General features: G+C 56.3%; 2 protein-coding genes and 1 pseudogene across 17 annotated transcripts in view; 2 read left to right on the top strand and 1 right to left on the bottom strand.

Moving 5' to 3' along the window:
• The window catches only part of ZFYVE28 (zinc finger FYVE-type containing 28), a 154,059-nt gene extending 144,574 nt beyond the window's left edge, over positions 1 to 9,485 (bottom strand). For 2 of the 3 annotated variants that reach the window (XM_054253556.2, XM_078367706.1), the window contains exon 1: positions 9,091 to 9,485. In XM_054253556.2, the coding sequence (XP_054109531.2) occupies positions 9,091 to 9,129 (39 nt within the window). In that variant the 5' untranslated portion in view covers positions 9,130 to 9,485. The remainder of the gene's footprint in view (positions 1 to 9,090) is intronic. The other variant, XM_054253559.2, reaches the window with a different exon arrangement.
• CFAP99 (cilia and flagella associated protein 99) overlaps positions 8,723 to 27,839 on the top strand; it is a 46,363-nt gene continuing 27,246 nt past the window's right edge. For 4 of the 14 annotated variants that reach the window (XM_078367712.1, XM_078367709.1, XM_078367710.1 and 1 more), the window contains exons 1-3: positions 8,941 to 9,006; positions 19,190 to 19,323; positions 20,288 to 20,414. In XM_078367712.1, the coding sequence (XP_078223838.1) occupies positions 20,304 to 20,414 (111 nt within the window). In that variant the 5' untranslated portion in view covers positions 8,941 to 9,006; positions 19,190 to 19,323; positions 20,288 to 20,303. Of the gene's footprint in view, positions 9,007 to 9,787; positions 9,938 to 19,189; positions 19,324 to 20,287; positions 20,415 to 27,839 lie in introns of those variants that run through there. The other 10 variants (XM_078367716.1, XM_078367714.1, XM_078367715.1 and 7 more) reach the window with 4 other exon arrangements.
• LOC144581849 (uncharacterized) lies at positions 20,533 to 21,351 on the top strand (annotated as a pseudogene).

The following is a 27,839-nucleotide window of genomic DNA, read 5'->3' as shown; positions in this document are numbered from 1 at the left end:
ACAGTCCTAAAATCCCCCCTGCCCCCCACCCTCACAGTCCCAGTAGAGGTGCATGGGCACCAAAGGCACTGTCCAAACCCCAACTCCTGTACCCCACCCCCACCCCCAGCTCCCCTACAGAGCTCCCCATCCCCAAACAGCACCCCTCCCTCACCCAGGCCCCACCCTCACCAGGCCCAAGTCCATCCACTTTCTCCATCCAGAGTCACCTGCTGCCATCCTCTCGCTGGAATCCCCGCCACCCACCAGTCCCAGCTTCCAGCCGTCTCTCCCGTAGCAGGCCTAGAAGGACCCCGCAAACACATCCCCAACCCCAGCATTCCCCCTACCTTCCTTGACTGTGACCCATCCCCAGGCGACCTCCCAGCCCCCCTTGGCAGTGATTCCACCTCGTCCCCTGTGCTCCAAGTGCACAGAGCCTTTTGGGCTCCCCAACCCACACCCCCTTCCATTCACATCTCAGCAGCCCCCTCACCCCTCCCCTGGCTGCTGTCTGTCCCTCCGACCCCTGGCTCAAGCAAGGCCCACATGACCTGACAGCCTTGAAGCTTCCCCCTGGGCAGCCCTGCCAGCGCTGTGAGAAGGCTGAGTCCAGTGCACCCACGGTGGGGTCGGGGGACTCACCCCTGTAGGCAGCTCTGTGGGAGGAGGTCGGTCTGAGAAATTTGTCAGAACTACCCAACTGCCATCAATCCCACAGAGCTCATGCACACCGTCTTCTGGAAGCCCCAGGACAAAGGCCCCGGCAGCAGCCCAGGGTGGGAGGACAGGCTGGGCTGGGACCTGAGGATCCACCTTCAGAGGCCAGGAAGATGCCCCAGCCAGGTGACCTCAGTCAGCCGGCCAGGCTGGTAGGGTGCTTTCCAAAGCCCCCAGTCAGCTGCCTACACAAGGAAACCAAACCCAACAACTGTGGCTCTGGACCTATTTTTTTTTTTACTCAGGGGCAAAACACCTTTTCTCTTGATTATCTGTTAACCTCAAAAAGTGCTACAGTTCCTTTTTTTAATTGAGGTGAAATCCACACAACATACCATTGGCCTTCTTAAAGGGTATAATTCATTGCCATTACTGCATTCACAATGCTGTCCACCCATCACCTCTCTCTGCGTCAAAACCTTCTCATCACCCCAAAAGGAAGCCCCATGCCCTTTAAGTAATCACTCCCCATTTCCACTTCCACCCTCCAGCCCCTGGCAGCCACCCACCTGCTTTCTGTCTTGATGGATCTGTCTCTTCTCGACATCTCACAGAAACGGAATCATACAAGATGCAGCCTTTCACGACTGGCTTCTTTGAGTTACACTGTCTTCCAGGCTCACTGCTATGGCTTGTCTCCTCCCTTTCTAATGCTAATGCCATGCCAGGGTGCAGAGGGACCACATTTATCGCTTCTTCCTTCAATGGACGTTCAAGTTGTTTCCCCCTTTTGGCGATTATGTATAGACCTGCTATGAATGTGAGTGTACAATTTTATTTTTTTTTTTTTTGAGGCAGAGTCTCGCTCTGTGGCCCAGGCTGGAGTGCAGTGGCGCAATCTTGGCTCGCCGCAACCTCCACCTCCCAGGCTCAAACAATTCTCCTGCCTCAGCCTCCGGAGCAGCTGGGACTACAGACGAGTACCATCATGCCCAGCTAATTTTTTTTTTTTTTTTGTATTTTTAGTACAGACTGGGTTTCACTGTGTTAGCCAGGATGGTCTCTTATCTCCTGACCTTGTGATCCACCTGCCTTGGCCTCCCAAAGTGCTGGGATTACAGATGTGAGCCGCTATGCCTGGCCAAGTGTACAATTCTTAAATGTATCTGACATTTAAGTAGCTGATTCTGCTTTTAGGTGTTTTTTGTAATCGCAATATCCCTAAAAATAATTGGAAACATTCTCAAAAACTGAAATCCAAAGAAAAAAACATTGCCCTAAGGACACCATCCTAAATTGGGTGTGCTAGCCCAGTCTCCCCAAGAAGCCGGTGTAAAATACCACCCAATCTGGTGGGGGAGACCCAGGGGCAGGACAGCTGGAACAGAACCCCACCCATGGCAGAGACTGAGAGCCAGCCATGCAGTTTAGGCCCATGCTCCTTGGCCATGGAGGGACCCCACTTGATGTGCCCCCTATACCCCCTGCCTCCCTCCAGCAGGAAAACAATGAGAAACAAACAACTTCAAAATACTTACTGTAAGAAGGAAAAAATCATTCCATTGATCTTATCCAACTGTTCTACATAAATTACCATAACATGAAATGTTCTATTCTACTTCTGCTTAATCTATTCAGATCAGTAAAAAAAAAAAAAAAAGTCCATTCACTTTTGTCTTCCTCCTTCAAACACTTGACTTGCCCATCTATATCTATGCTTTTCTGCAATCCAGCTGAGAAAAGCACAAAAGTAATCACTTCACCAAATGGGATTCATGTAAAATCTGATGACAGGTACAGTTCCTTTCCTGCAGGAAAGGAGATGTCACCTGATACATGCGAGTGCCAGCTCTGGGGTCCCATGGACCTGTGTAAACCCCAGCTCTGCTTCCTGCCAGCTGAAGAAGTTCCAGCCAGTGACTTGTTTCTCTCTGAGACTCCGTTTGTAAAACAGGGTGCATCAGCATCGTTTAAACATTGACAAATGACCCTGAACAGATAGAAGTTTATCCCCGCTCACATCACAGTGCAGTGTGAGTGCACTCCCACCCCCTCCCTGCTGCCACCCCATGGCCCTGGAGTCCCCTCCTGAGTCCTGAGCATCTGGCCAACAAATGGGGGACACAGGCCATGAGAGGACAGCATGAGAGGTTTGGGGATGGTGAACCCCATTGCTGCCCACACTAGCTGCAGTCAGCCCTGGTCCTGTCAACCACGGGGGAAGCAGGTGCCCACGTGGTAGGCGAGCACATGGCAGCATCTCTACCCTGAGGCGCAGGCAGTGGGGAGAGCGACATCCTTCATCACCATGGGTACCTGAAAATGGACCCACAGGGATGCCTGAGGGGTCTTCAGTCAGGGTCTGTTCCCAGCAACCAAGCACCTGCCACCCACCAGAAAAAGGAGCAGGGGTGGCAGGTCCCCGCTGAGACCCTTTCAGTCTCAGAATGGCCCGGCTGGAGGAACTGGAAGCCATGACAGCCTCTGGGACTCCAAGAAATACTGACATGAAACCGTAAGTAACTAAATGCTTGTGCTGTGGAAGTGCACGCCCACTTACCCCACCCACTGGTTCTGCCCATATTGACTGGGTCCTTCATTGAACTATCACTGTGAGTCTTGGACACAGATGATCTCCTCAGATGCTCCCAACAGCCCCACAGGGCAGGTCCCCCATCCCCACCTAAAAGCTGGGGAAACTGAGGCACGGGTGTGGAAGGGATGAGAATTCCCAGCCAGGCCCTGGAGCAGAAGCCCTGCAGCTCCAATGCTACCTAGACACATGACGGGCAGCCGCCAAAGACAAGGAAACACAGGGAAAGGGCAGAAACCCACAGCCTTTCAGCATTTATTTCTCTTTGAAGTGTGATCGGCTCACCACCATTTGCCTTTGCACCCGGCACTCCCTGTGGCTGCACAAGGCTGTCAACTCCAACAAAACCACACCCCGGCCTGGCTGTGGCTTAGCAGCTCTCAGAGGTGCACTTCCACACATTTAGAGCAAGCGCACCTGGCACTGTGGGAATTCCTGGTGGCTGAAACCAGCCATGGAAGCCTCCTTAAAGTACCCATCTCTCCTCTTAAGGCTGAACGAAATGACCTAAAAACACTCCGCCTGTGAGGCAGGGCGCTGAGGCCCTGGCTTCCCTCCCCCATGCGCACTGCCTGCTCAGTCCACTTACCAATTACGCGAAGCTCTTGAGTCTCTGCCTCTAACTCTCCCATTTAACAGAAACCATACCAGACGTTTCCAGTAAGCGCGCTGCCCTGCCCTGCCCTGCCCTGCCCTGCCCTGCCCTGCCCTGCCCTGCCCTGCCCTGCCCTGCCCTGCGCTGCCCTGCCCTGCCCTGCCCTGCCCTGCCCTGCCCTGCCCTGCCCTGCCCTGCCCTGCCAGGGAAGGAGAGCCCTGAGTGATGACAGCTGGCACAGGGAGTAATGCCTGCCCTCTGTCCGCAGCCCAGTCTCTCAACTGCCCTGCAAATGGCGCTGGCACAGGGCAAGGCGTGTGAGGTCCCACACTCCCCCACCACAAACAGGAACCTCAGCAAAGCCGGAAAATGAGATGTGAGCTCCCGCTGAGAGTCACTTCGGGAGACCAGGGAGTAGGCTCTACAAAGCCGCCTTAAGAGCAGATGGACTCTCGGGCTTCATGGCACTGCACTCCCGCTGATCACAGCCTGAGAGCTGAGGTGGAAAGGAAGGCTCTCTGGGAGGGGTGGCACAACCTGGACAGAGCCCCAGAGCCTTCTGAATTCAGGGGACCCCTTTCGACAGAGAGAGACCGGTGTGCGGGGCCAGCCACACCTGCTCTGACTCAGCGCTGCCAAGCATCCTCCCAGGACTTCCCAAGCCCCCTCCATGCCAGGCGCCCACCAGGAGAGGGAGCACTGCTGGGCTCAGCCTGCACAGTGTCCAGAGCTTTGACTTTCCAGCAGCTCACCTCGCAGAGAAACGTGCCAGGCCAAGGACAACCTCCTGCCGCAGCTGAGCACTTAGAGTTGACCAGCTGAAAACCGATCCATCAGTAGCCTGGCTAGAGTCACAGCTCAAATCCCAAGCTCCTGGAGCAGGGTCTAGGCATGGCATGGAGCATGGACGCAGTGCTGTAGGGACAGCAGTTCACTTCTGAGGTGTCACGTGCTGGTGACTGCCCTCTCACAGGTCCCACTCGTGCCAGACCCCAGCTTCCACCAAGACTCCTCCCAGAGCACTCCAAGCCCCAGCTATGTATTTCTGGTGGGTCTCTGTCAACACCTGTCACTCTCAGCCACCAGTGGGAAGCCCTAACCAGCGAGCCAGGCTGCACCTCATCTCTGAACATTGGGACCAAACAGATATACCCAGGCCTTGCCTGGTATATTACCACCGATGGGCAGCTCTCTTCAGGGGACTGTGAGCAGGTGGGCTGGAACCCTGGAAATCCCTGGGTGACTGAGGCTGGGTTAACACAAGAGTGAAATGGCAGGAGGTCCCATGCTCAGTGCTGCTCAGTCCTAGCAGGTTCCCACAAAACACGCCAGTGGGGTTGGCCCCCAGGCGGACGTTACCGAGCCCAGGGTTCTTCTTCTAAAAAGCACACACCCCCACCCCCGGCACGTCACGAAGGTCATGTCATCGCTAATCTGGGCCTGGAATGTTTAAAGGAAGTTGCCAAATACACATCACTCAGTAAGGCAGATTTATGAGGAATGTTCCCCTGCAAAGAGGTGGGACAAGGAAGGCTAAGAAGCCCCCACTGAAGATGGTCTGCGGGTGCAGACAAGCAAGCTGTTCTCAGGGTACATGGTTGGGCATGGTAACCAGCCACCAGGGAGCTATCCCAACCACCTGGCCAGCATAACCCACCGAGGGTCAATCCCTCCTCAAAGATGGAAAACACATGTCCATCCTGGTGATTATTAATATGCTCTTTGGTGATGGCTGGGAAATCTCGGCCAGCTCCAGGTAAGGGTCCAGGTCCCTTTCCCCTTTGCTGGGAGTTCTCACCTCCTAGTGACCAGGAACCTCCAGCCAGGTCACTCAATAGAAAGTCATAACGAAGCAAGAAACACAGCACTGAGACTTTTGTTTCAAATGCAGACACCAACTATGCCAAAATGGTTCGCCTTTCTAAAGCATCAGCTCTCTTGGAAAGACTTTACCTAAAAAAAAAACAGAAAAGTATTTCACCAACATCAACATGGCAGGACAAGCTGACAGGTTTGCCTGCACTGTCTCTTCCAGGTAATGCTCAAAGTCAGGATAACACATGGAGAAAAATCATAGTGGTGTTTAAAAGACTGATTAAAGATAGTGAATAGAAATATAATTTGCAAATGTCATTTGAATGTTAAACTTTTATATTATTCATCAGGCATACTTTTATTCAACCTAGGGAGCTAATACTGTAGCTAATTTTTATTCAGATATTAAAACCTGTGTCACACAGGAATATTTTTAAGCATTTCCAATTGCTTCTTGGAACTATAAGACCAGTGAATAATATTTTCATTTCAGAATATTTTCCACCATATTGTAATGAACAAGAAGTTCAGTGTTGGCCAAGCACAGCGGCTCACACCTGTAACCCCAGCACTTGGGGAGGCTAAGGCAGGAGGATTGCTTGAGGCCAGGAATTTGAGTCCAGCCTGGGCAACATAGTGAGACCCTCTCTCCACAAACACACACACATACAGGCACGCATTAAAAAACTTATAAAAATCTCAGTGGGCAGTTTTAAACCAAAGTAGGAATTCAATTAAAAACGCGGTTTGAATTGTACATCTATCTAAATACAAAGTGGGGGAAAAAATTCCTAAGTGCAGGCAACAGTCTCCCCCAGATGCATCCTCCCACAGCTAACGTTTAACACTTCAGCTCTTCCAGGGCCAGAATCTTCCCAGGACTGACTTTGTGCTTATTTGTGCCAAAATGTGTTAAATTAGACAGGAAGGAGAAGCATAAAATTCAATTCATAATCCAAGGCAAGAATCTGAGATTTGGTTTGAAAAATGAAAAGCTATGGGGTGACATAACACACTCCAACCCTTCAAACAATCAAGATATTTAACTCCAAGGACAGATCTCAAATAAGAGACAGCCAAAATACAGACTGCCCACAGGGCACCAGCTCCCAGAAAATGCCATGGCTAGAGAGAGATCTGGGATGGAGATACAGCTCCAGTGCAGAGCTCAGGAGCTAGTACCACACAGCCTGCCAGGAAAAGACAACCAGAAAAAGGAGAGGCGCAGATGAACCCTGTTCCCTCCCTTCCCCGGAAGCGCACAGCCCGGCTGATCTCTGGGATCAGCTGATTCACTTGCTGTGCCTCTTGGTGCCTGCCGCCTGCCTGGAAAGGCAGCTGCCTGCTGAAGAGGAAATGTTAGGAACACAATTCCTAATTCTTGGGACAACCTCTAATATCGTGTTCCACCTTTAACATGTCTTCCTAAACGGAAACAGACAAGGCCACTCTGAAATTATTCAGCTACTCATGAAACAGTCTAGTACTGTTTTTCCTTCCTTTTCAACACGGTAAGTAGGGCGACCCCCCCCCCCCAAATGCGGCCTCTTCTGCAGCCACGTCTTGAGGGGCATCCCCTGGTGTCCCAGCAAGTGCTTTCGGCGACACCAGAATGTCACTTAAGACCTGAGAACATTTCTCCAACTGCCCCCCGCCATTTGTCACAGAAAATAATGCTGCTGCATGCCCCCAAAACACGGTTTCACAAGCGGGCTTGGGTTTCTGTAACTGGTGAGGAAAAGTCACTGGAACCAAACGCCACTCCTCATACAGCTGTCCAGAGCGGAGGCCACCGCCCTCCCCCTGCAGAAGCTCCTGGGGGCCGCAGGCAGGACTGAGAGGGCCTCGGTGGGGCTGCAAAAGGGTAGGCTGGGCGCAGAAGGCAGAGGCGCAGCCCCAAACCATACCCAGCGCCAGAAAGCGCGAGGTTCCGGACCAACCCTTAAGAAGTCACTGCTAGGAACAGGGAGGTTGGGAGCAGGGAGCGCCGCCACAGCAGGCACCAAGGAACCCTAAGTTCTACGCCCCACCCCGCCGCAATCCCCTCCGGGTCAGACCAGGGCGGAGCAAGGGGCGCCTCAGGTACGAAAGCTCTCAACCCAACACTCCTGCAATGCCAAGCAGAATCCCCCAACCTCAAAGGCTGTGAAGCGCGCGCCAAACCTCCGTGCTCATCTTCCAAACCCACCTCCCGCCTTCTGGAATGGGCGCTCAAGAGGCGAGGATTTCAGGAGACCCCCCACCACCGTGACAGATCCCCCACGGTGGAGGCGGCGGCCTGGGGGACTCGGGACAGGGACAGGCGGTGAGCGGAGGAAGGAGGGGTAGGTCGGCAACGCGGTGGCCTCCGACCGAGCTGCCGGGACGCAGCGCTGGCCCCACTCCCGCCCTTGGTCGCCACAGTGACCCCACCCGACCCGTGCCCTACCCCAAGATCTCAGGGCCCGGCCTCCCCGCTGCACCGGCCAGGGGGTGCCACCCTCGGACCCCCAGATGCACCCTGGACCCAGCGCCGGGATCCCGAACACCGCTGTGCCTCGACCCAGTGCCGAGAGCGCCCAGCCCTGCTCCGGCTGCAGCGGACACGATCCCCAGGCGGGCTGCAGGGACGCAGCGCCCGCAGTGCGACTGGCGCAGCCGCCCGAACCCCGACCTCTCGGCGCTAGGAGGGGCGCGGGCGCCCGCTGGGGAACCACACTTCCCGCCCCACCGAGGCTGCTGGACACGGGTGCACTCGCCCCGCGGGCCGGGCAGAGGACCTGTCCCGGATTCCAGAGGACGAGAGTGGGGAAGGGACGAGATAGGGTCAAGGGAGGGGGCGGGGACGGGAACTGGGGCGAGGAGCGGATCCGTCCTGGTTCGGGAAGGGAGGCCGCTGGCAGTGCCATCAGGATCGTCTCTGGACACGCAAGGATGGGTCTGCCCTGGACCCGGAGATTGGGAAACGAGGGTTCTCTCAGAACCTGGGGAAGGGGGGAGAGGGTTTGTTCTGGAGTGCGGAGGGAGGTCCTTTCCCGGCCCAGGACGATGAGGGTGGGGGCAGGAGTGGAATGAGGGGGCGTCCCTGGTGCAGGGAGGGCAGACGGAGTAGTAGGAGGTCGGCTCCGGGCTAGGGACAACGAGGTGCAGGAGGGGACCGTCCAGGAGCGGGATGAGGAGTGAGGAGGGAGAGGGGCCGTTGTGGGGGAGGGAAAGTGCGCCCTGGCACGAAGGAGCAGGACGGTCAGTCCTGCCCCCAGGCTTAGGAATCGGGGAGGGGTTAGGATCCGTCCCAGGGCCGGGCGGGGAAGGTCTGTCCAAGTCGCAGAGAGGAGGGAAGGATGGCGGCGGTGGGGGAAGAGCGTGGCCACTGACAGCAAAGGGAGTGAGTCTCGGAGGGCAGACGGGCGGTCCTGGGAGGGCAGAGGCCGCGGCGCGGGGGGCGTCCGGCCCGAGCCGGGCCGCTCACCTTCGGTTTGTAGAGCCACTTTCGGAACCTGTTCATCATCGCCGCGGCGGCCCTGGCCGGGCTCCGGGAGGCCCTCGCCCTCCGCAACGCTGCGCCCCGGCCCGGCTGCGGCGCGGAGCGGACGCGGAGGCACGGCCGGGGTCCCCGCGCAGTCGCGGGGCAGCGGGGGGCGCGGAGCCGGGAGCTCCGAGCGGGCGGCGGGCAGGTGCGCAGGGCGGGCGCGTGGGGCAGGTGCGCGGCCCTGAGGATGCTCTGCGAGCGGCGCGCCGGGCGGACCCTCAGACCCGGGAGCGGGCGCTCGGCGCAGGGACCGACGCGGGCACGGGGGCGCGCGGCTCCTCGCGGCTCACTGACACCCGGCGCTCCACCGGTCACGGCCGCCCCGCGCCGCACATGCGCCTAGGGCGCCGCGAGCCCCGGGCCCACCGCGAGCTGCGGGCGGGGCAGGCGGGGCGGAGGAGGCGGCCCAATCCCCGCGCGGGCGCCGCACCCCGCCCGAGGCGCGCTCCCTGCCGGCGGGGCTACCCGCCGCGCCCGGGGGTGGGGGTGGGGCCAAGAAACTACAAGTCCCGAAGGGCATGGTGGGGAGGCGGCGCCCGGAGCTCGGCGTCCCGGACCGCGCTGCGGCGCAGTGCATTCTGGGGGTTGTAGTCCACTAGACGGCGCCGGAGAGTGCAGCCGGTTGCTAGGTGACGACGCCAAACAGCCGCCGCGTCCTGCCTACGAGGAGCGGCCCGGCGACTACTGCCAACCCTTCGCCCCCGCTGGCCGAGGAAGCTGCTGCGGCGGCAGGTGGCGGCGGCAGGTGGCGGCGGCAGGAGGGCTCGGCGGTCCGGAGGCCCGCCAGGTACGGGGGCGGGACAGGTGCGGGGCTTCGCGCCGCCGACTTCCTTGACCCGCCGGTCGGTTCCCTCTCGCTCGCTGCTCTTGCTTCCTCCAAACACCTTTTCGGCCTTCCCAGCTCCCTGATGAAAGTGAACGGTGCCTTGTTTTTTTTTAATCGCCACTATCAGCGGTGCGTTCTAAAATGATGCTCTCCCGCCCTCTCTACTCCCCGTAATGGTGCCCTAATTTGTACCTTAAAATGCTCGCCTCAGTCTGGGTACCTGCTCTGTGTCAAGCGGAGAGCTAAAAACCACAGGTGGCCTCACTTAAACTTCGCATCCGCAGCCGAAGAAACGGGGACAACGAGGCCGGCGCGCCCTGGCTGTGGGGGCTGCGTCCAGATCGCGGCGGGTCGGGGTCGGCCTGACCCCACAGCGCTGCTCTTTTCCCTGCCGCACCCGCGTCACGTCTCTGGCTAGTTGTGAAACGTGCAGGTGTGAGACACGGGAGACGGAAGTCATGCCCTCCTCGGTTCAGAATCGAGAAGTGTGACCTGTTCCTGCTTGTCCTCACTGGCCAGGGCCAGGTGCTCAGAAAGGTCCGTGGACTCCATGACCACTCTATTCTATCAGACACAATGTGAGCCCAGGCGCGCTGGCATCTGAGATTTCCCTTAGGTGGGGTCAGGGGTCCATGTTCGTTTTTGAGTAATTGGTTGCTTTTCCCTGCCTCCTCTTCCCAGCACGCAGTCGGCCCTCTGAAGTGTAAAAGCCCTCTGGAGTTGCCTCTTATCTCCAATTCCTTCTCACCTGTTTTTTCTGGACCTACTCCAGATTTTCACTCAATCACTTCTCTGAAGCTCTTTATCAAAGTCATCCTTGACCTTGATGTTGCAAAATCCAACGAGCAGGGATCAGCACTCATATCTTCCTTGTTCTGCCGACCGCCCTCTCTGTGACACACCGTCCTTGCTGGCCTAGAACAGATCACACTGTCCACTTCCCCTCCTCGCCCCTGGCCACTCCTGCTTCATCTCCTTGGCTGGGTACCTCCTCTGCTCACCGACCTCCCCCGACTGGAGACCCTGGACTCAGTCCTTGGCAGCTACGCTATCCACGCCCTCCCTGTGGGATTTCCTTCAGTCACTTGGTTTTATAAACAAGCATCTTCTCCCAGACTTCTCAAAACCTCTTCAGCCCTGAAACTCCAGACCTGTTTACCTGTTCTTCACCATTTGGACATCTAACAAATCCTCTCAAATGTAATGTGTCCCTAACTGAACTCTCAATCTTCCCCCCACAAAACCTGCTGCTCCCAAAGCCATCGTTTTTTCAGCACAGGATCCGGAGTAGACACTTGATAAGCTTGACCACTGAGTGAATGGCTGTTCTCTGTGGGTCTATCCTTGGCCAACTCCAAAGCCTGGAGCAGTTGTATCTGTCCAGAGGCTTCCTTCATCATTCGAAATTGTGCATGGATGAAGGCTGACCTCGGGGAAGTGGGGTATCAGTTAGATTTAGCTGCCTGTATTGAAAAATCCTAACATCACAGTGACCTAAACAAAAACATTACTCATTTTTATAGAAGAGGTCCATGGAGAGGCAATCCTGGCTGGTATGGCAGCCCCAAAGCCCTCAAGGATCAGCTTTTCTGGCTGCCATTCACAACATTTCCTCATGATCCAGGATGGCTGCCCACATTCTTGCCATCACCTCAGCCCAGGTACCAGTTGCAAAAGAGAAGATGGATATGCCTCTCTCTTTCAGGGAGACTTTCCAGAAGTCAGATAGCTTTCCCCTTCTTGAACGTGGGAGAACTTAGCCACACAACCATGCCCCAGCTGCCAGGGAGGCTGGGAAATGCCATCTTTCAGTTGGGCAGAAGTAGACTCAGCTAAAAATCAGAGTCTTCTAATTTGGGCGGAAAGGGAGAGTGGAGATTGAAAAGCAACCACCAAAACCTGCCCCACGTGGCTGCGTTTAAGCACAAGCCATGGGGGCATGACTTGGCAGCAACCCTTAGGAGACTGGATTTAATCAGGAGAAAAGACTATATTTTAATTAACACACATTTGAGATCTTACATAAATGAGGTCTCTTCTAATGGTGCAGAGTGTCGAACTGTTTTGTGTCTGATGGAATTTAAACCTCCTCATATCATCCCATTTGTGTCTAAAAATTTTCATAAGAGAAGCTGTAGCCCAGCTCACCTTTTTTTTATTATTTGAAATGGAGTCTTGCTCTGTTGCCCAGGCTGGAGTGCAGGGGCGCCGTCTTGGCTAACTCCAACCTCCACCTCCCCGGTTCAAGCAATTATCTGCCTCAGCTGAGATTTCAGGTGCCTGCCGCCACGCCTGCGCCTCCTCAACCTGCTTCACTGAAGGGTACCTAGGGTCATCCTTTCTCCAGAATGCTCCAGCTCTCGGGGCGTCACTATGTTGACGCTGAACTTAGTGAGGACACCTGATTGACACAGCACACTACAGCCTAGAACTCCTGGGCTCAAGCGATCCTCCCACCTCAGCCTCCCGAGTAGCTGGGACTACAGGCACGCGCCACCGCGCCCGGTGGTTCTCCATTATTAAAATTAAGCTGAACTTTGGGAGGCTCGGGTGGGAGGATCGCTTGAGGCTAGAAGTTCAAGACCAGCCTGGGCAACATAGTAAGACCCCTGTCTCTACGAAACAAAAGTTAAATACAGGCCAGGTGCGGTGGCTCAAGCCTGTAATCCCAGCACTTTGGGAGGCCGAGGCAGGTGGATCACAAGGTCAAGAGATTGAGACCATCCTGATCGACATGGTGAAACCCCGTCTCTACTAAAAATACAAAAAAATTAGCTGGGCATGGTGGCGCGTGCCTGTAATCCTAGCTACTCAGGAGGCTGAGGCAGGAGAATTGCCTGAACCCAGGAGGCAGAGGTTGCGGTGAGCTGAGATCATGCCATTGCACTCCAGCCTGGGTAACAAGAGTGAAACTTCGTCTCAAAAAAAAAAAAAGTTAAATACAAAATTAACCAGGCATGGAAGGCGTGTCTATAGTCCCAGCTACTCAGGAGGCAGAGGCAGAAGGATCACTTGAGCTGCAGTGAGCTATCATGGAGCCACTGCACTCCAGCCTAGGTGATGGAGTGAGACCCTAAATCAGGAAAAGAATATATAAAGCTGAGAATTTGAGAATGAATGAATGAATGAATGAATGAACATAGCTGAGATGCTGAAAGCAAGCATCAAAACTGAATTTTTTTTTTTTTTTTTTTGAGACCGAGTCTCACTCTGTCACACAGGCTGGAGTTCAGTGGCATGATCTCAGCTCACTGCAGCCTCCACCTCCCAGGTTCAGGGGATTCCCCTTACTCAGCCTCCTGAGTAGGCAGGACTACAAGCGTCCACCACCACAGCCAGCAAATTTTTGTATTTTTAGTAGAGACAGAGTTTCACCATCTTGGCCAGGCTGGTCTTAAACTCCTGACTTCATAATCCACCCACCTTAGCCTCCCAAAGTGCTAGGATTACAGGCATGAGCCACCTCACCCTGTCAGAACTGGATGAATTTTCCTCCCCAAAGATGTGATTTTTTTGATGAAGTTCTTAGGCTAATTTCAGTGCAATTCAGAATTCAAGCATCTCTTTTCCTTACATCCACCTTCAAATACACCTGCTCTGTGGCAGATTCAGGGGTGCAGAAGCCCCGCCCCAGAGACCTTCAGGCCCCACAGTGAACAAGAGTTCTAGGGGCAGGGCAGGAAGATTTTTTGAGTCAGGCTGTACTTCAGAGGGGCTCTTCTCCCCCATCCCCATCTTCGACTTCTTTGTCCATTTATTCCTTCCAGTTCCTTCCTTCCAGGCCCACCCTGGATCGGGGGGCAGGCTTGGTATGGCCCTCTTGCTCCTCCTCGACTTGTATCACTGAAGGGTGCCTAGGATCATCCTTTCTCCAGAATGCTCCAGCTTCAGAACAGGGGAGACGGCAGGGAAACAATCCCACCCTGGGGACTGCTCCCACCACACGCACAGACCACCCAATCTCATGCCCGCACCAGGCGCAGAGAGGAGCCCTTTTCCTGGGTGTATACCCAGTTCCTCCAGGCAGAGCTGTATCCAGAGCAGATTCGAAAAGGCTGGGTCAAGGGGACCCCATCCCAGGGCCACCTTCCCCACAATGAGACTTGGAGGCAGGGCAAGGAAAGTCACTCTTCAACATTGTCCCTGTGAAAGTGGACTTTTCCGTGGCTTATTTGTTTACTGTTCAGGCAGGATCTCACGGTGTCACCCAAGCTAGAGTGTGGTGGCATATAGCCCACTGCAGACCCGACCTCCTGGGCTCGAGGGACCCCCCCGCCTTAGCCTCCCGAGGAGCTAGGACCACAGGCGAGCCACCACACCTGAGTCATCCTTTAATTTTTTTGTAGAGACAGGGTCTCACTTTGTTGCCCAGGCTGGTCTCCAACTCCTGGACTCAAGCAGTCCTCCTGCGTCAGCCTCTCAAAGGGTTGGGATTACAGGCATGAGCCATGACACTTGGCCCCAAAAGCAGATGTTTTATTACTTTCAATGGCAAAAACTGCGATTACTTTTGCACCAACCTAATACCTAGTTTATGCTTTTCTGCATGAGTCCTGGACTGTGGGTGTCATTTTCCTCTATCGCGTTGGCGAGGGTGCCTCTTCTGCACGGATATCGCTCATCCCAACAGCTTATCAGGGATGAGGCGGAGACCTTCAGAGCCCACCTGGGCCTCAAGGGCCCACGCAGTAAGAAATCTTCCATGGGGACAGGGACCTGGCCCCCAGCCCAAGTGGGCAGCCCAGTGCAGCATAGGTTTGTGGTCTTATTTACTTAGAAATATTATTTCAGCATCTATTATTTCCAATTAAGTGAGACAATCAAACTGAAATCTATTGTACTATAGAATCCATCTAAGTAGAAGTTGTTTAAAGCAGCTATTTAAAAACAAAAAAACAGCCGGGCGAGGTGGCTCATGCCTGAAATCCCAGCACTTCGGGAGGCAGAGGAGGGTAGATCGTTTAAGGTCAGGAGCTTGAGACCAGCCTGGCCAACATGGTGAAACCTGTTCTACTAAAAATACAAAGATTAGCTGGATGTGGTGGCGCACACCTGGAATCCCAGGACTTTGGGAGGCCAAGGCATGCGGATCACCTGAGGTCAGGAGTTTGGCCTGGCCGACATGGTGAAACCCCATCTCTACTAAAAACACAAAAATTAGCCAGGCACCGTGGCGGGCGCCTGTAATTCCAGCTACACGGGAGGCTGAGGCAGGAGAATTGCTTGAACCCAGGACACAGAGGTTGCAGTGAGCTGAGATCCCGCTGTTGCACTCCAGCCCGGGTGACGAGCAAAACTCCGTCTTAACAAAAAAGAAAATACAAAAATTAGCCAGGTGTAGAGACAAACACCTGTAATCCTGTAATCCCAGCTACTCGGGAGGCTGAAGCAAGAGAATGGGGTGAGAGGGGCGGAGGACGTCGTGAGCCAAGATCGCCCTGTTGCACTCCAGCCTGGGCAACAGAGCAAGACACCGTCTCAAAAAAAAAAAAAAAAAAAAAGAAACTAAATCAAGATTGGATAGGTCTTATCTTTGGATGTGAAAGCCATCTTGAGGATGAAAACCACGAGTACAGCTTAGGATGCTTGAGCCGTTCCTGTGTTTACCGTCAGCTGTCCATTCCACAGACATTGCTGAGGCACTGGCTAGGTGCCAGCTCTGGGCTGAGAGGCTGGGACTCAGAGTGATGCAGCAGGACACTGCCCAAGGCCCTTAGCAATGCAGTGGAGGTTAATCGAAGCCTTCACAGGAGCTGAGGGGTGAAGCAGGTGTTGGGGACACCCAGGAGCTCGTGGGGGACAAGAAGGAGGTCTGTTTGCAGTTCTGGAGCCACATACGAAGGGCCTTCTCGTCTAAGCCAGGGAGAAGCCCAAGTGGGCAGAGCTGGGTGCAGGAGAGGACTGGTGACCTGGGGCTGTGACAGGGTTAGGACACGCTGAGTTGGAGCCTGGGGGCATTTGTTGGTGATGGATGAAATGGACCATGACCTGAAGCCGCTCCCGGCAAAACCTTCTACAACCTGTCCACCAGGACTCAGGCCCACAGCCTGGCGTTCCCCCTGCCTTTCCTCCACGCTGTCCAGTCCCTAAGGAGAACCTGCTATGCGCAGGTGTGGGTGGGAGACTTGGGAGGCCAGGAGAGGGGGCTGCAGCCAGGTGGAACGGCCAGGCCAGACAGGATTCACCTGGACGTGTCCAGTGCCCGCTCAGACATGAAGCCAGGGAAGAGCATTCCTATGAGTCTCTGGTTATGAGAGGTGCTTCTGGGAGGGCTCTGGGCAGCCTGAGCCACTGTCCAGCAAAGCTCCTGCTGTGGGGGAGGGACCGGCAGTGTCAGGTCCACCAGCCACACTGGGCTGCCAAGAGCAGGGTCTCTCAAGGGCACAGGCTACAGGCGGTGGGATCCCGCATCTTTTCCCAGGCTCCTCCCAGAGCCAGCGTTCCCTCCAGGGGTTCCCACACCCTCTGGGTCAGTGCCTGTTGGCCCCCAGGCAGGAGTGACTAGGATCAGGGACCCTGAGGAAACACTGCTCCCCAGAGCCCGGCCCCTCCCTGCTGCACACCCACACTCATGGTGGGACCCTGAGGAAACACTGCTCCCCAGAGCCCGGTCCCTCCCTGCCGCACACCCACACTCATGGTGGGACCCTGAGGAAACACTGCTCCCCGGAGCCCGGCCCCTCCCTGCTGCACACCCACACTCATGGTGCTGCCTTTGGCGTGGGGATTCCTGGAGTGTCTGGAGTTGTTTTCCTTTAGGAGTGAGCTTCAGTGGAACAAAGGGCCCCAGAGCCGCTCCAGCTCCTGAGGCCTTGGGTGACGCCAGAGCCCAGACAGGGGAGGGAGGGCCGTTGACCAGGCTGTGGAGGGTGGGGAGGTGGGGGGCCCACCCAACAGGGCAGGGCTAGGCCGGGAGCCCGCTGAGGGCCAGCAGCACCAGGACCCAGGCTGAGGCTGGGAGCCAGGCACCAGGGCTCCTGTTGTCACAGGTGCTGGTCTCAGGGAGGGGCTGTGGTCTCAGAGGTCCCTTCATCCCCCAGGGATCATCCCTATTGAGGCCCCAAATCTGCTGCCTCAACTCTTTGTGCACAGAGGCTCCTCCCACTACCCTCAACCCCAAGGGTTCGCCTTCCACACTGTGCCTTCCCACCCACTTACCCCACCCTGCAGAGCCCAGGGCAGAGGGAGGCTAAGCCCCTTGTCCTCCAGGGTTGCCTAGTAGCTCCAGGACTAGAGCCAGGAGAGTGGCACCCCTCACATAGCCTCCACACACCCCCCCAAGCTACCTCCCGCCCCAGTCACAGCCCCTACACCCAGCCATGGACAGGATCCCCTTCCCGTGACCAAAGACGGTGCTCCCGGCCTGCAAAACGCCCTGCCCTGTGCTGAGCCAGAACTCCTGGGTGCCAGAACGAGTGCCGCTCCCAGCCTCCACCACGCCAGCTCCAGGATGGCAGGGCTCCCAGGGCCCTGTCTACTGCCCGCCCCCATGCCTCCAAAGTCCCGTTATGCTATGGGAGTTGTAAAAAGTGCCTCAGTGTGGCTGGCCCTGAGGAAGATGGGGAGCGAGATCTGTGAGCTGTGAGTCAGTGCCTACAGGGAGCCCCTGCTGCCCTCAGCAATGCCTGGAGTGAAAGCCACAGGTCCCGTTCCCCACCGAGCAATGCCCCAGAAAGGTGCTTCCTGCCCCTAGCAGCCCAACTATTGCCCTGGCTGTGCTATGGTTGCCTGGATCCACCTACCCACCAGGGCTGGCCATGACGCCCACACCGCACCATACCACACCACACCGCACCCCACTCGTGCCATGCTGGTGGCCTGGCCTGCTGGGACCCTCCCGAGGAGAGGAGCTGAATTCAGAGAGAGCAGGGACTTGGGGCAGAGCCTGTCACAAGCTCACAGCTGTCACAGTCCCCACCCCAGAGACTCAGCTAGATGGGATCCGAGGACAGTGAGAGGACCCTGAGCGGGGTGGCTGTAGGTGACCTCTCTTCCATGGCCCAGTCTTCCAAGAAGCAAAGGTTTCCTGCAGGGGACTGAGGCAGCTTGGGCAGAAGGTCCCTGGAGGCAGGCCATGGACGGGGAGGGAGCCTGCAGAGGGTCTGGATAGGCTCCTCCACAAAGTTCTCTCTTCTTGCCCAGGCTAGCCTGGCCGCAGCACCTACAGCTCAGATCTGCGGCTTTGCTGGCATGATGGCCTCTGATCGGGTGTCCTCTAAGCCTGCAGCATCGCTGCCTCTCCCCTTGCCCTGAATCATCAGGACCGCACAGCCATGTGGCCTTGGGCCTTGCTGCTCTCCAGACACAGGGTGGGGGAAGGTGACCCAGCCGGGGCCCAGGGCAGACTCCCGGGCAGGGACAGCCCTGGCCGTGCCAGAGGCTCGTGCTCACTTTGTTCTGGGCACCTGATCTCCAGGCTTGTCCTCAGCACCAGGGCTTCACGCCAGATTTCCCAATTCCAAGTGGCCTATCTCCTGGCCTCCTTAGAGAGAGGCTCTGTGGGCCTCTGGTCCCTAAAGCAGACCCTGAAAGGACAGCCCAGGCCAGGCCTCAGGTGCTGGGCGGTACTACAGCAGGGACGTGGGGCCAGAGCCAGCGTCATGGCCTCTTTCCCTAACTGCCGTTAAAGCCACACGCAGAACATGCCAGGTGTTCCTTCTGGAGACACCCCTGGAGCCCCCGCCCTCCTGCTCTGTCCTTGTCCTGCCAGCCACTGTCACCCTGGGGCTACCTGCATTGCTGCCTGGAAATTCCCCAGGACACTCTCAGTTCAGCCGCTGCTTCCCAGGGCACCCCCAGCCAGGACTCCTCTGCATCCCTGACTCTTCCTGCACTAAACACGTTCAGGGGCGTCCCGGCTCTGAAATCTCAGGGTTCATTCCCCGTGCTGAGCTGCCGGAGCCTTTCCGTTCCAGGGGTTTTCTTGTTTGATTTCTCTCGCTTGTGTCTCTGAACTCCCGTCAGCTGGGGTTTGGACCTCCGGGAATAGGTCTGCCTCCTGCAGCTCCATCGGGGTTCCTCAGCGTCGCCTTCCGCCTGCTCTGTGCACGCTTCAGTTCCTTTTCCCAGGCCCTCTCCCCTCCTGCCTTGGCTTGTTCCCTGGACCCCGCATCTCCTCTTCTCGCAGCGCGGTGCCTGCTTTCTAGGCTTTCTCCTGCTCTGTGCGCCGTTTTCTCCTGGTTCTTCTCTTACGGTTTCCATGTTTCGTGTCAGAGGTTTCTCTCGCGTCTGGTGACACCTGGCCTCCCCTCCTCTGTGTTGGACGGCGGATCAACGCAGACCCTGTACCACGGCCCGGATCGGGGTCTCGCGGGGGACCCTCCAGTGTCAGTGCTGTGTGTTGGCAGGTGGGCGTGGGGGGTTGTTGGCATTTTTTAAGTCAGTCTCCAGCCTGGAAGGCCCAGGTCTGCGGGCTGCTACCTGTGGCTGTCCTAGCTTGTTGCGGGTAGAGGAGAGGTGCTCCCAGTGTCCCCAGCGTTGGTGGCCCTGCAAGCCCAGCCTGGCCCAGAGCAGCTGGTCAGTCACGGAGCAGGAGGAGGGTGAGAAGGGTGCCCCTCTGCCCAGCGCTGCCCTACCATCCTGCATAGTACAGCCCGATCCCAGACCTGCGCCACACCCAAGGGTGACAGCCTGTGCTGACAGGCTCCACCTCCTCTGAGGATCGTTTGGGGGCCACATGCTGGCCTCAGAGTTGCTTCCCAGGGTCCCAGCCTCACCCTAAGCAGCTTCTCCAAGGTCCCCTGGGAGGGGCTCTGGGCTAGCCTGTCCCTGGAACTGCTGCATTTCTCGAATGCTCAGCGTCCCTGCGAGCCCTCCCCAGGGCTCTGCTTCCTCGTCATCAGGACCCCAGGCTCTTTGCCCCAACCATGTGTGATGAGGTCACCCTCCTCAGGACCTCTGCTCCGCCACATGGCCTGAAGAAGAAACCGTTAGCTTCCCGGGCTAAGCTGAGGGACGCTCAGAGGCTGGCTGGAGAAGAGTCTCTGCTCTCTGCCCTGGGCCCCTTGCAGGGGTCACCCATCCAGGAGACATGGCTGTGGGGCCTGCAGAGTGCTTGGCAGACTTGGGGCTGTGGTGAAAGGGGACCTGAGGGTGAACTCAGCCAGGCCAGCCTGGGCTCCTGAGCTGCAGAGGCCTGCGGGAGACAGTGCAGGACGTGGGCCTTGGGGGACCTGCCAGGACCCCCACTCACATCCGGCACTCCCCGCCGCTGCAGGGCCGGCACCCTGGCAGGCTCCCGTTGCTGCCGCCGAGGGTCCTGCCGCCACGTCCCAGGTGTGGAGGGCGTGACGTGCCACGGTTTGTTCTTAGGCCCCTGCCTGGGAAGATGGCTTACTATGGAAAATGCCTCGAAGCTGTGATCGAGCAACTCGACAAATTTACGCCCAAGAGGGACAACCCTGAGCAGTTCCTGGAGGCCGCGGCCACCTCCCTGCAGGTACGGTCTGCTGGGGCTCCTGGAGGCCTCGTTGATGGCCCCGGCTCTGCCGCCGTTCTGGTGAACAGCATCGAACGCCTTCCTAACACTGCCTGCCTTCCAAACGGGGAGAGGCTGACGGTGGTGTCCTAGGAGGCCCGCCCTGTGTACCTGGAGGTGCTCCTGTCAGGCCAGGCCCTGGGGAAAAGAAGTCTTGGCCAGAACCCGGGGTGTGACATCCACACTGCGGTTCCATCTGTAACACAGATGAGAAGGGTCAGCCCTGGGGCAACTCCATGCCCCGCCCCCACTTCAGGGGGCATCTTCTCTGGGGAAATGGGTCCTCCATCCCCCAGGGGCCCGGGGCTGTGGTAGTGAGGGTGGCCAAGGCCACAACCTGTGCTGTATTTGTGGTAACCGAGAGTTGGGAATCTCTGACCCAGTCTCCGACAGAAAGGCAGGGGCTGGCCTGGGCAGTGAGGCCCCCCAGGACACCGAGGGCTGGAGACACCCCCACACCTCCTGCATCATCCTCCCCACACCTGGAAGAAGTCACAGGCCCACCTGGAGGCCGCCCAGCTCCTCAGCTCCCGTCCTCCTGTCCCTGGGTTTTCCTCACAGCTCCGTCCTAGTCCTGGCACCCCTTGCAGCCTCGGCAGCCCTGCCCCACTCAGGGGCCTCCCTGGCACCTGTCCCTGCTCCCACCCCCAGGTGCTGACCTCACACCCACTATCCATCAGTGGCAGGTGCCCGGGGAACAGGAGCTTGGATTGAGGGACCCCTGCCTCCAGGAATGTAGGGCATGAGCTCCATTGGATGGGCCTCCAGAGGAAGCTGAACCCACCAGGGGAAATCCCGGGGGTGCTGTCACATAGGCCACCACCGGCCCATCAGTGCCCAGGAGCAGGGAGAGGGCACTCGGCCCCTGGAAGGAGGGCTCTCATAGCAAGTGTGCTAATTCGGGCTGCCTGCCTGTCCTGCGAATTCAGGCTGCAGCCCTCGGTGCCACCGCGCGTTGGTTGAACTTGGCCTGTGTACGCTGCCTTTCTGCGCGGCCCTGGCCGTGTTCCAGCCCCCGCCCTCACTACCTGTTCAGGTGCACCTGTGCTGTGCCCCCGGCCACAGGCTGAGCCCACCTTGGCAGGGAAAGAAGGTGCTTCCTCAAGCAGAAGTGGTAAAGTTCCTGTTTTTCTTTCTTGAGAATAACCACTGCAGAAAAAGGCGTTTGTTACAGGGTTTGTTTTCTACAACCCACGGATGATTAATGGTAGCTGAGACTAGTTATTACCTGGTGGGTCACAACGTGGTGACCACGGGTGTGTGTTTCCACGGGGAGCGCAGCACGCTGATCCTACTGGCAAACCGGCAGCAGCTACACAGCGGGTCATCCAGGGGGCTGCCCGGCACAGATCTGCACAGATGCCCCCATTGGCGGCAAGGAAGCTTGCTCCTCACAGGCACTGGATTTATCAGATCCTTTCAAAAGCCCCGCACAAGTCCGAGTGGAATGGCACATTGGGTCCTGACCCGGTTTGGACAGCTCGCTTTCCTCTCCAGCCATCAAGAAATTGTTGCAATTCACTGATTCTGCTAGGCCAAGGCTCAAGACTGCCGCTTGCCAGAAAATCACACAGCACTTAAACCAAATGGCAGACTCTGGACAGCAGCCTTCGGTAAAAGGCAGTGTTTTGGGTTAACTCGTTCCCCGCAAAAAAAAAAAAAAAAAATGCTAAGCCACGCACGGCGGCATGTGCACAGTCCCGGTTACTAGGACGTCTGGGGCGCAAAGATCCTGTGGAGCCTAGGGATTTGTGTCCAGCCTGGGCAACACAGCAAGATTCTATTTCTGTCTAACAGAAAAAAAATGTGGGCCAGGCACAGTGGCTCATGCCTGTAATCTTAGCACTTTGGGAGGCTGAGGTAGGAGGATCGCTTGAGGCCAGGAGTTAGGGACCAGCCTAGGCCACATAGTGAAACATTTTCCCTACAAAGAATTTCAAAATTAGCCAAACACGGTGGCACATGCTGGTAGTCCCAGCTACTCGGGAGGCTGAGGAAGGAGGATTGCTTAAGCCCAGGACTTCAAGGCTACGATGAGCTGTGATTGTACCACTGTACTCCAGCCTGGGCAACACAGTAAGATCCTAGCTCTTTAAAAAAATGTTGAGGTCCTAACCCCTGGTTACCTATGAATACGACTATTTAGATGTAATTAAATGAAGAATCTAGAGACGAGATCTGCTACAAACCACCGCGGCACTCCCTGACCACCTGTCCCTTTGCAGGACCCTGGGTGCACCCAAAGTCAAGTCCAAGAAGTCACTGGCTCTTGCTGTGAGAGTGCTGGCCGTCGTGCTTTCAGGGTGGCTCTCCACGGAGCCCCGCTGCTGCTCTCCTGGGCAGACAGAGAGCACCTGTTCGCCCTCACCCTCACCCACCTCGTGTGCGGGCAAACGTTATCTCTGCCAGTCAAACACGTTGGGAAAGTCGCTTTATGTATTGTTTTTTTAAATTTTTTGAGCCACTCCCTCACCCAGGCTGGAGTGCAGCTCACTGCAACCTCCACCTCCCGTGTTCAAGTGATTCTCCTGCCTCAGCCTCCCAAGTAGCTGGAATTACAGGCACGCGCCACCGCACCCGGCCGGCTTTGAGCGTTTATAATCAGCATCTCTCCTGTTATATTTTCCGAAGGTTTGAAGCAGTGTGTATTTGTTTTTCGAGCCATCTGTTTGGATCTGTATCTGTTAGGAAACTGTTTGCATATAACTAAGCGCAGAAAAGCTTTGATCAATTAAACGTATCTTTGCTCATATGAGAAGCAGTCTGCAGACAGGCAGTCCAGAGTGGGTCCAGCAGCTCATGATGCCGTGAGGAACTCATTCCCTGCCTCTCCATGCAGACATGCTTGATACGGACTATTGCCTCACAGTCACTAAATGGCTGCCCTACCTCCAGCATTGCATCTATATCCCACGTGAGGAGAGGGAAAAGGCGAACAGTAGAGGCATGTGCCAGCTGAATCTACCTTCCTTTCGAGGTGCTTTCTCGGAGGCCGCACCTAGCAATCTGCCATTACGTTTTACTGGTTAAAACTGTCACGTGGCTTTATCATCAAGGAGAGTTGCAAAATACGGTTTTAGCTGGACACATTACCATGCCCAGCAGGACAGCATTTCTGACAGGTGGGAAGTGGGGAAGGGCCGCCGTGTGGCCCAGCAGCCTCCCTCTCCTTGGCCTCCTTTTCTAACTGACTTCCGGCTTCGCATTACTGATGAGCAGGTGCTGGCGGCGTGAATCACAAATCCTGTTGTTGATCAACCTCCTGGCTCCCTCCCGCCTGGACCTGGTCTAGCTCTTCCCCACCCGTGGGTCCCGCAGACAGGCGCACTTCTGGTGCTGAGAGACCCCTGCAGCAGCCTCTAACTACTGTCAACTGCTGAGTGCCTGCTGCTGTCCCTGGATGGGGACTGAGGAGCCCCGAACTTGGCCAAGGCCCAAGATTTTATCACAAACCCACAGACCCTTGGGCAGCTACACGCTGGTCTCAGCGACTGAGGCTGGTTCCCCATTGGGAGCTCACTCCTGTAGCAAGGGCCTCCCCTGCCTCCTCTGGGAGAGATATCCCACCCAGCCTTGGCCCATACGGCTCTGCTGGCCTGGTCAGAAGGCTCTGGCCCAGGGCCCAGTGCTCGGTGCCCCTGAGCCACACATCACCCCTTGCCCCACCCCCAAGCCCCAGGCCCCACTCTGTGAGTGGACTGGACACCATCTGTCCCAGCAGCCGCCAGCCCAGCATTAGTGGCAAGGACCTGGCCGTGGGCCTGGGCTGGCGTGGACCAGGATGTCAGTTACCAGCTTCCCACTTGGCTCTGCAGCTTCCAGGGCCCTCCAGCCCAGCGTGGCCCTGCCCAACCCCCTTGCCTGGGGCTGACGGCACAGGGCTCAAGGCTCTGACCTCATTAAAAATGCATGCTCACTCTTCCCGAACACAGACGTCATTGATGAGAAGCGGGTCCCTGTTGCCCGAGCCGGGGAGGCCAGAAGAGGTTGTCGGCAGCGTCCCGCAAAGTCATCACCCTCAGCGGCCATGCTGACTCACTGCTCTCGGAAGGGTCTGTCCTGGCTCCTGGGATCCTTTGACAAGATGTCATCAGTTACACTGGGGGGACCAGCGCCCTTGGTGTGGGTACAGCCTGGCAACTACAGGAAGCTGAGAGGGACACTGAGGTGCAAGCCTGGCTGTTGAGATCAGAGTCAGCTCCCAGCAGGAGCCCCTCCTGGCAGCTCAGGGGGGTGCCCTCCCTGGGCACACCTCTCCGTGCCCAGTCCCACTCACAGGAAGTCTCTGGGTCTCACAACCTCCTGTGGAGGCAGGGCGTTCCCCTTCCTCTCTGGCCAGCACCAAGTGACCGTCTAGCTGGGAAAGGGACAGTAAAGAGGCAGTGAGAGCTGGTCACAAGTGCGTCCTCACAGCCGCGGGGCAAGTGTGCCTGGAGGAGGGCGCAGGCAGACGGAACAGCCAGTTCCCCATGAGGAAACAGGAGGCCAGGGCAGGCTGGGGACTCGGAGGGAGCTGGGCGTGCCGGCCACGGAGAGGAAAGCCCCTGATCCAACATCCATCTGAGAAGACCCGCCCTGACTGCTGGGTGGAAAAGGGACTGTTGGGGAGCAAGAGGAGCAGCAGGGAGAGCAGTGATGGTCCCCAGCCTACGGGGCCTGGGAGAGAGAGAGAGAGAGACATGCTGGGAGCAGAGAACCGTGCTTGCTGTGCCAGGAGGCTGGTGGGGGCAATCTTGGGCCCAGCTCAGGAAGCTGGTCTGCCCCGTGTCCAGAGAGGTCAGTGGCAGTGGGATGGAGGTTTCTGAGTTCAGGGAGCGGTGCCGGCGGGGGTGTACATTTGGCAATCAGAATGCTGTCAGCCTTGAACCTGGCCGAGATCACTCAGATACTGGATACTGACCAAACGCCACCGCAGGGGAACTGAGCCCCTCCAATATGTGCGAAGATAGAGAGGCACCTGCAAGGAAGCCCTAGAACCAAGGCTTGTCCCTGGGAGCACGTTGCCATCAGCTGGCATTCCAGCGGGAGCCCAGAAGCCAGTCCCGGTGCCCCCAGGAGAAAGAGATTTAACATAGGGAATCTTGCACTGAAAACCACTGTGAGGGCTGGAGGAGCTCATGCTGGGTCAGTCCCGCTTCCAGCTGGTCAGGGTGCTGCAGGGAGGAACTCCCACCACATCGGGTGGGGGAGGCAGGGGCCAGCAGAAGGCTCTGGGCAGCCGAGCACCTACCACCCCTGGGGAGGTGAGGAAACGGGCGTCCTCCGCCCTGGCTCCTGCCATTTCTCCCAGAACTGCAGAGGCAGAGCTGCTGAAGCATGTAGTTCCCTGCACTGCAGGAGCGACCCTAGAAGGGTTCGGAAATGGCCCTGTCTGCAGAGCAGTGCCCAGAATGTTCTCGTTCGCATGTGTGGAAACTGAGGCCTCAAGTTTCACAGGGCTTGTCCAGAATTCTTCAGGTTAGCTCGCTACGCTGTTGTTTTCTTAGCATAAAAACAACTGAAGAAATCACAAAGGAAAAGACTGATTTGACCTAAAATAAAAGTAAAATTCCGACACACTCTGTATGCCCAAAAATATTTTACACAAAGTTAACAGGCAAATTAAGAACTCACAACGGGCCGGGTGCGGTGGCTCACATTGGGAGCCAAGGCTGATCCCAGTCAGGAGTTGGAGACCAGCCTGGCCAATATGGTGAAGTCCCGTCTCTACTAAAAATACCAAAAAATTAGCTGGGGGTGGTGGCGCACGCCTATAATCCCTGCTACTCGGGAGGCTGAGGCAGGAGAATCGCTTGAACTCGGGAGGCAGAGGTTGCAGTGAGCCAAGATTGTGCCCCTGCACTCCAGCCTGGGCGACAGAGCAAGACTCTGCCCCGCCCCCCACCAAAAAACCTCGCAACAAATAACTGTAATATTTATGGCTATGTCAATAGCCTTAATATAGAGAGCTTATAAAACGATTAAGAAAAATGTTAACCCAGTTAAAAAAGTTACCGATTATATTTAATAATTTACAGTATCACAGAACACATTGTAAGTGAAATCAATTACTAAACAATAATTCACAAAAAATACAAGTGTTCAGAAAACACATGAGGCTGGACACAATGGCTCACACCCATAATCCCAACACGTTGGGAGACCGAGGCAGGAGGACTGCTTGAGGAGTTAGAGGCCAGCCTGAGGAATACAGTGAGACCCAGTCTTTACAAAAAATTCAAAAATTAGCCAGTCATGGTGGTGTGCACCTGTAGTCCCAGCGACTCAGGAGGCTGAGGTGGGAAGGCAGCCTGGGCCCTGGTAGCCAGGCTGCAGTGAGCAGTGATTCTGCTGCTATATTCCAGCCTAGACGACACAGTGAGACCCTGTCGAAAAAACTTTTAAAAAATATATGAGATTTTCACTGCTAATTTAAAATTCCAGAATACAACAATGAGATTCCTTCTTCTTTCTTTGGTTTTTTTTTTTTTTTTTTTTTTTTTTCTGAAACGGAGTCTCACTCCGTCACCCAGGCTGGGGTGCAGTGGCACAATCTTGGCTCACTGCAACCTCTGCCTCCCAGGCCCAAGCGTTTCTCTGCCTCAGCCTCCCGAGTAGCTGGGATTACAGGTACCCACCACCACACCCAACTAAGTTTTGTATTTTCAGCAGAGAGGGAGTTTCAGCATCTTGGCAAGGCTGGTCTCAAATCCTGACTTCACGATCCACCCGCCTCAGCCTCCCAAAGGGCTGGGATCATAGGCGTGAGCCACCGCGCCTGGCCGACATTCCTTCTTTTTTTTGAGACAGAATCTCGCTCCGTTGCCCAGCCTGGAACTCCAGGCGTGCACCACCATGCCTGGCTCAGCTCATGCTTGACAAGCTCTTCAGAGATGTTCCTTGCTCATGCATCATTCATTTTGGTTATTTTTTTATTCATTCGTTTAAAAACCTTTAAAAAAGAAAAAAAAAAAAAAAGCCGGGCGCAGTGGCTCACACCTGTAATCCAAGCACTTTGGAGGCCAAGGAGGGCGGATCACCTGAGGTCAGGAGTTCAAGACCAGCCTGACCAACATGGTGAAACCCCGTCTTTAAAAAATAAATAAATAAAAAGAAAACTTTTATGAGTTCATTTGAAAATATTATTGTGGTAAAATACGCGTGACGTAAAGTGTACCGTGGCAGCCGTTTCTCAGTGTAGAGTCCATGCATCACCGCCCTCCGTCTGCAGAAGCTTTTCATCTGACCGAAGCGAAGCTCTGTCTGCATTAAACGACTCTCATGGCCACTGGCCCTGGTGCCCTCTGCCCTGCCCCAGCGTCGGCCTGTCCTCATCAGCCAGCACCACACATCCTGGCACTGTCTCCTCATCTTCATTTATTTCTGTCTTTGCCCCCACCTCACCTC

This window comes from Callithrix jacchus, chromosome 3 (genome assembly GCF_049354715.1).
Source record: "Callithrix jacchus isolate 240 chromosome 3, calJac240_pri, whole genome shotgun sequence".
Taxonomy (NCBI): Eukaryota; Metazoa; Chordata; class Mammalia; order Primates; family Cebidae; genus Callithrix; species Callithrix jacchus.
The sequence above is the reverse complement of the archived record's forward strand: the minus strand, read 5'-3'. Positions and strand labels throughout refer to the sequence as shown.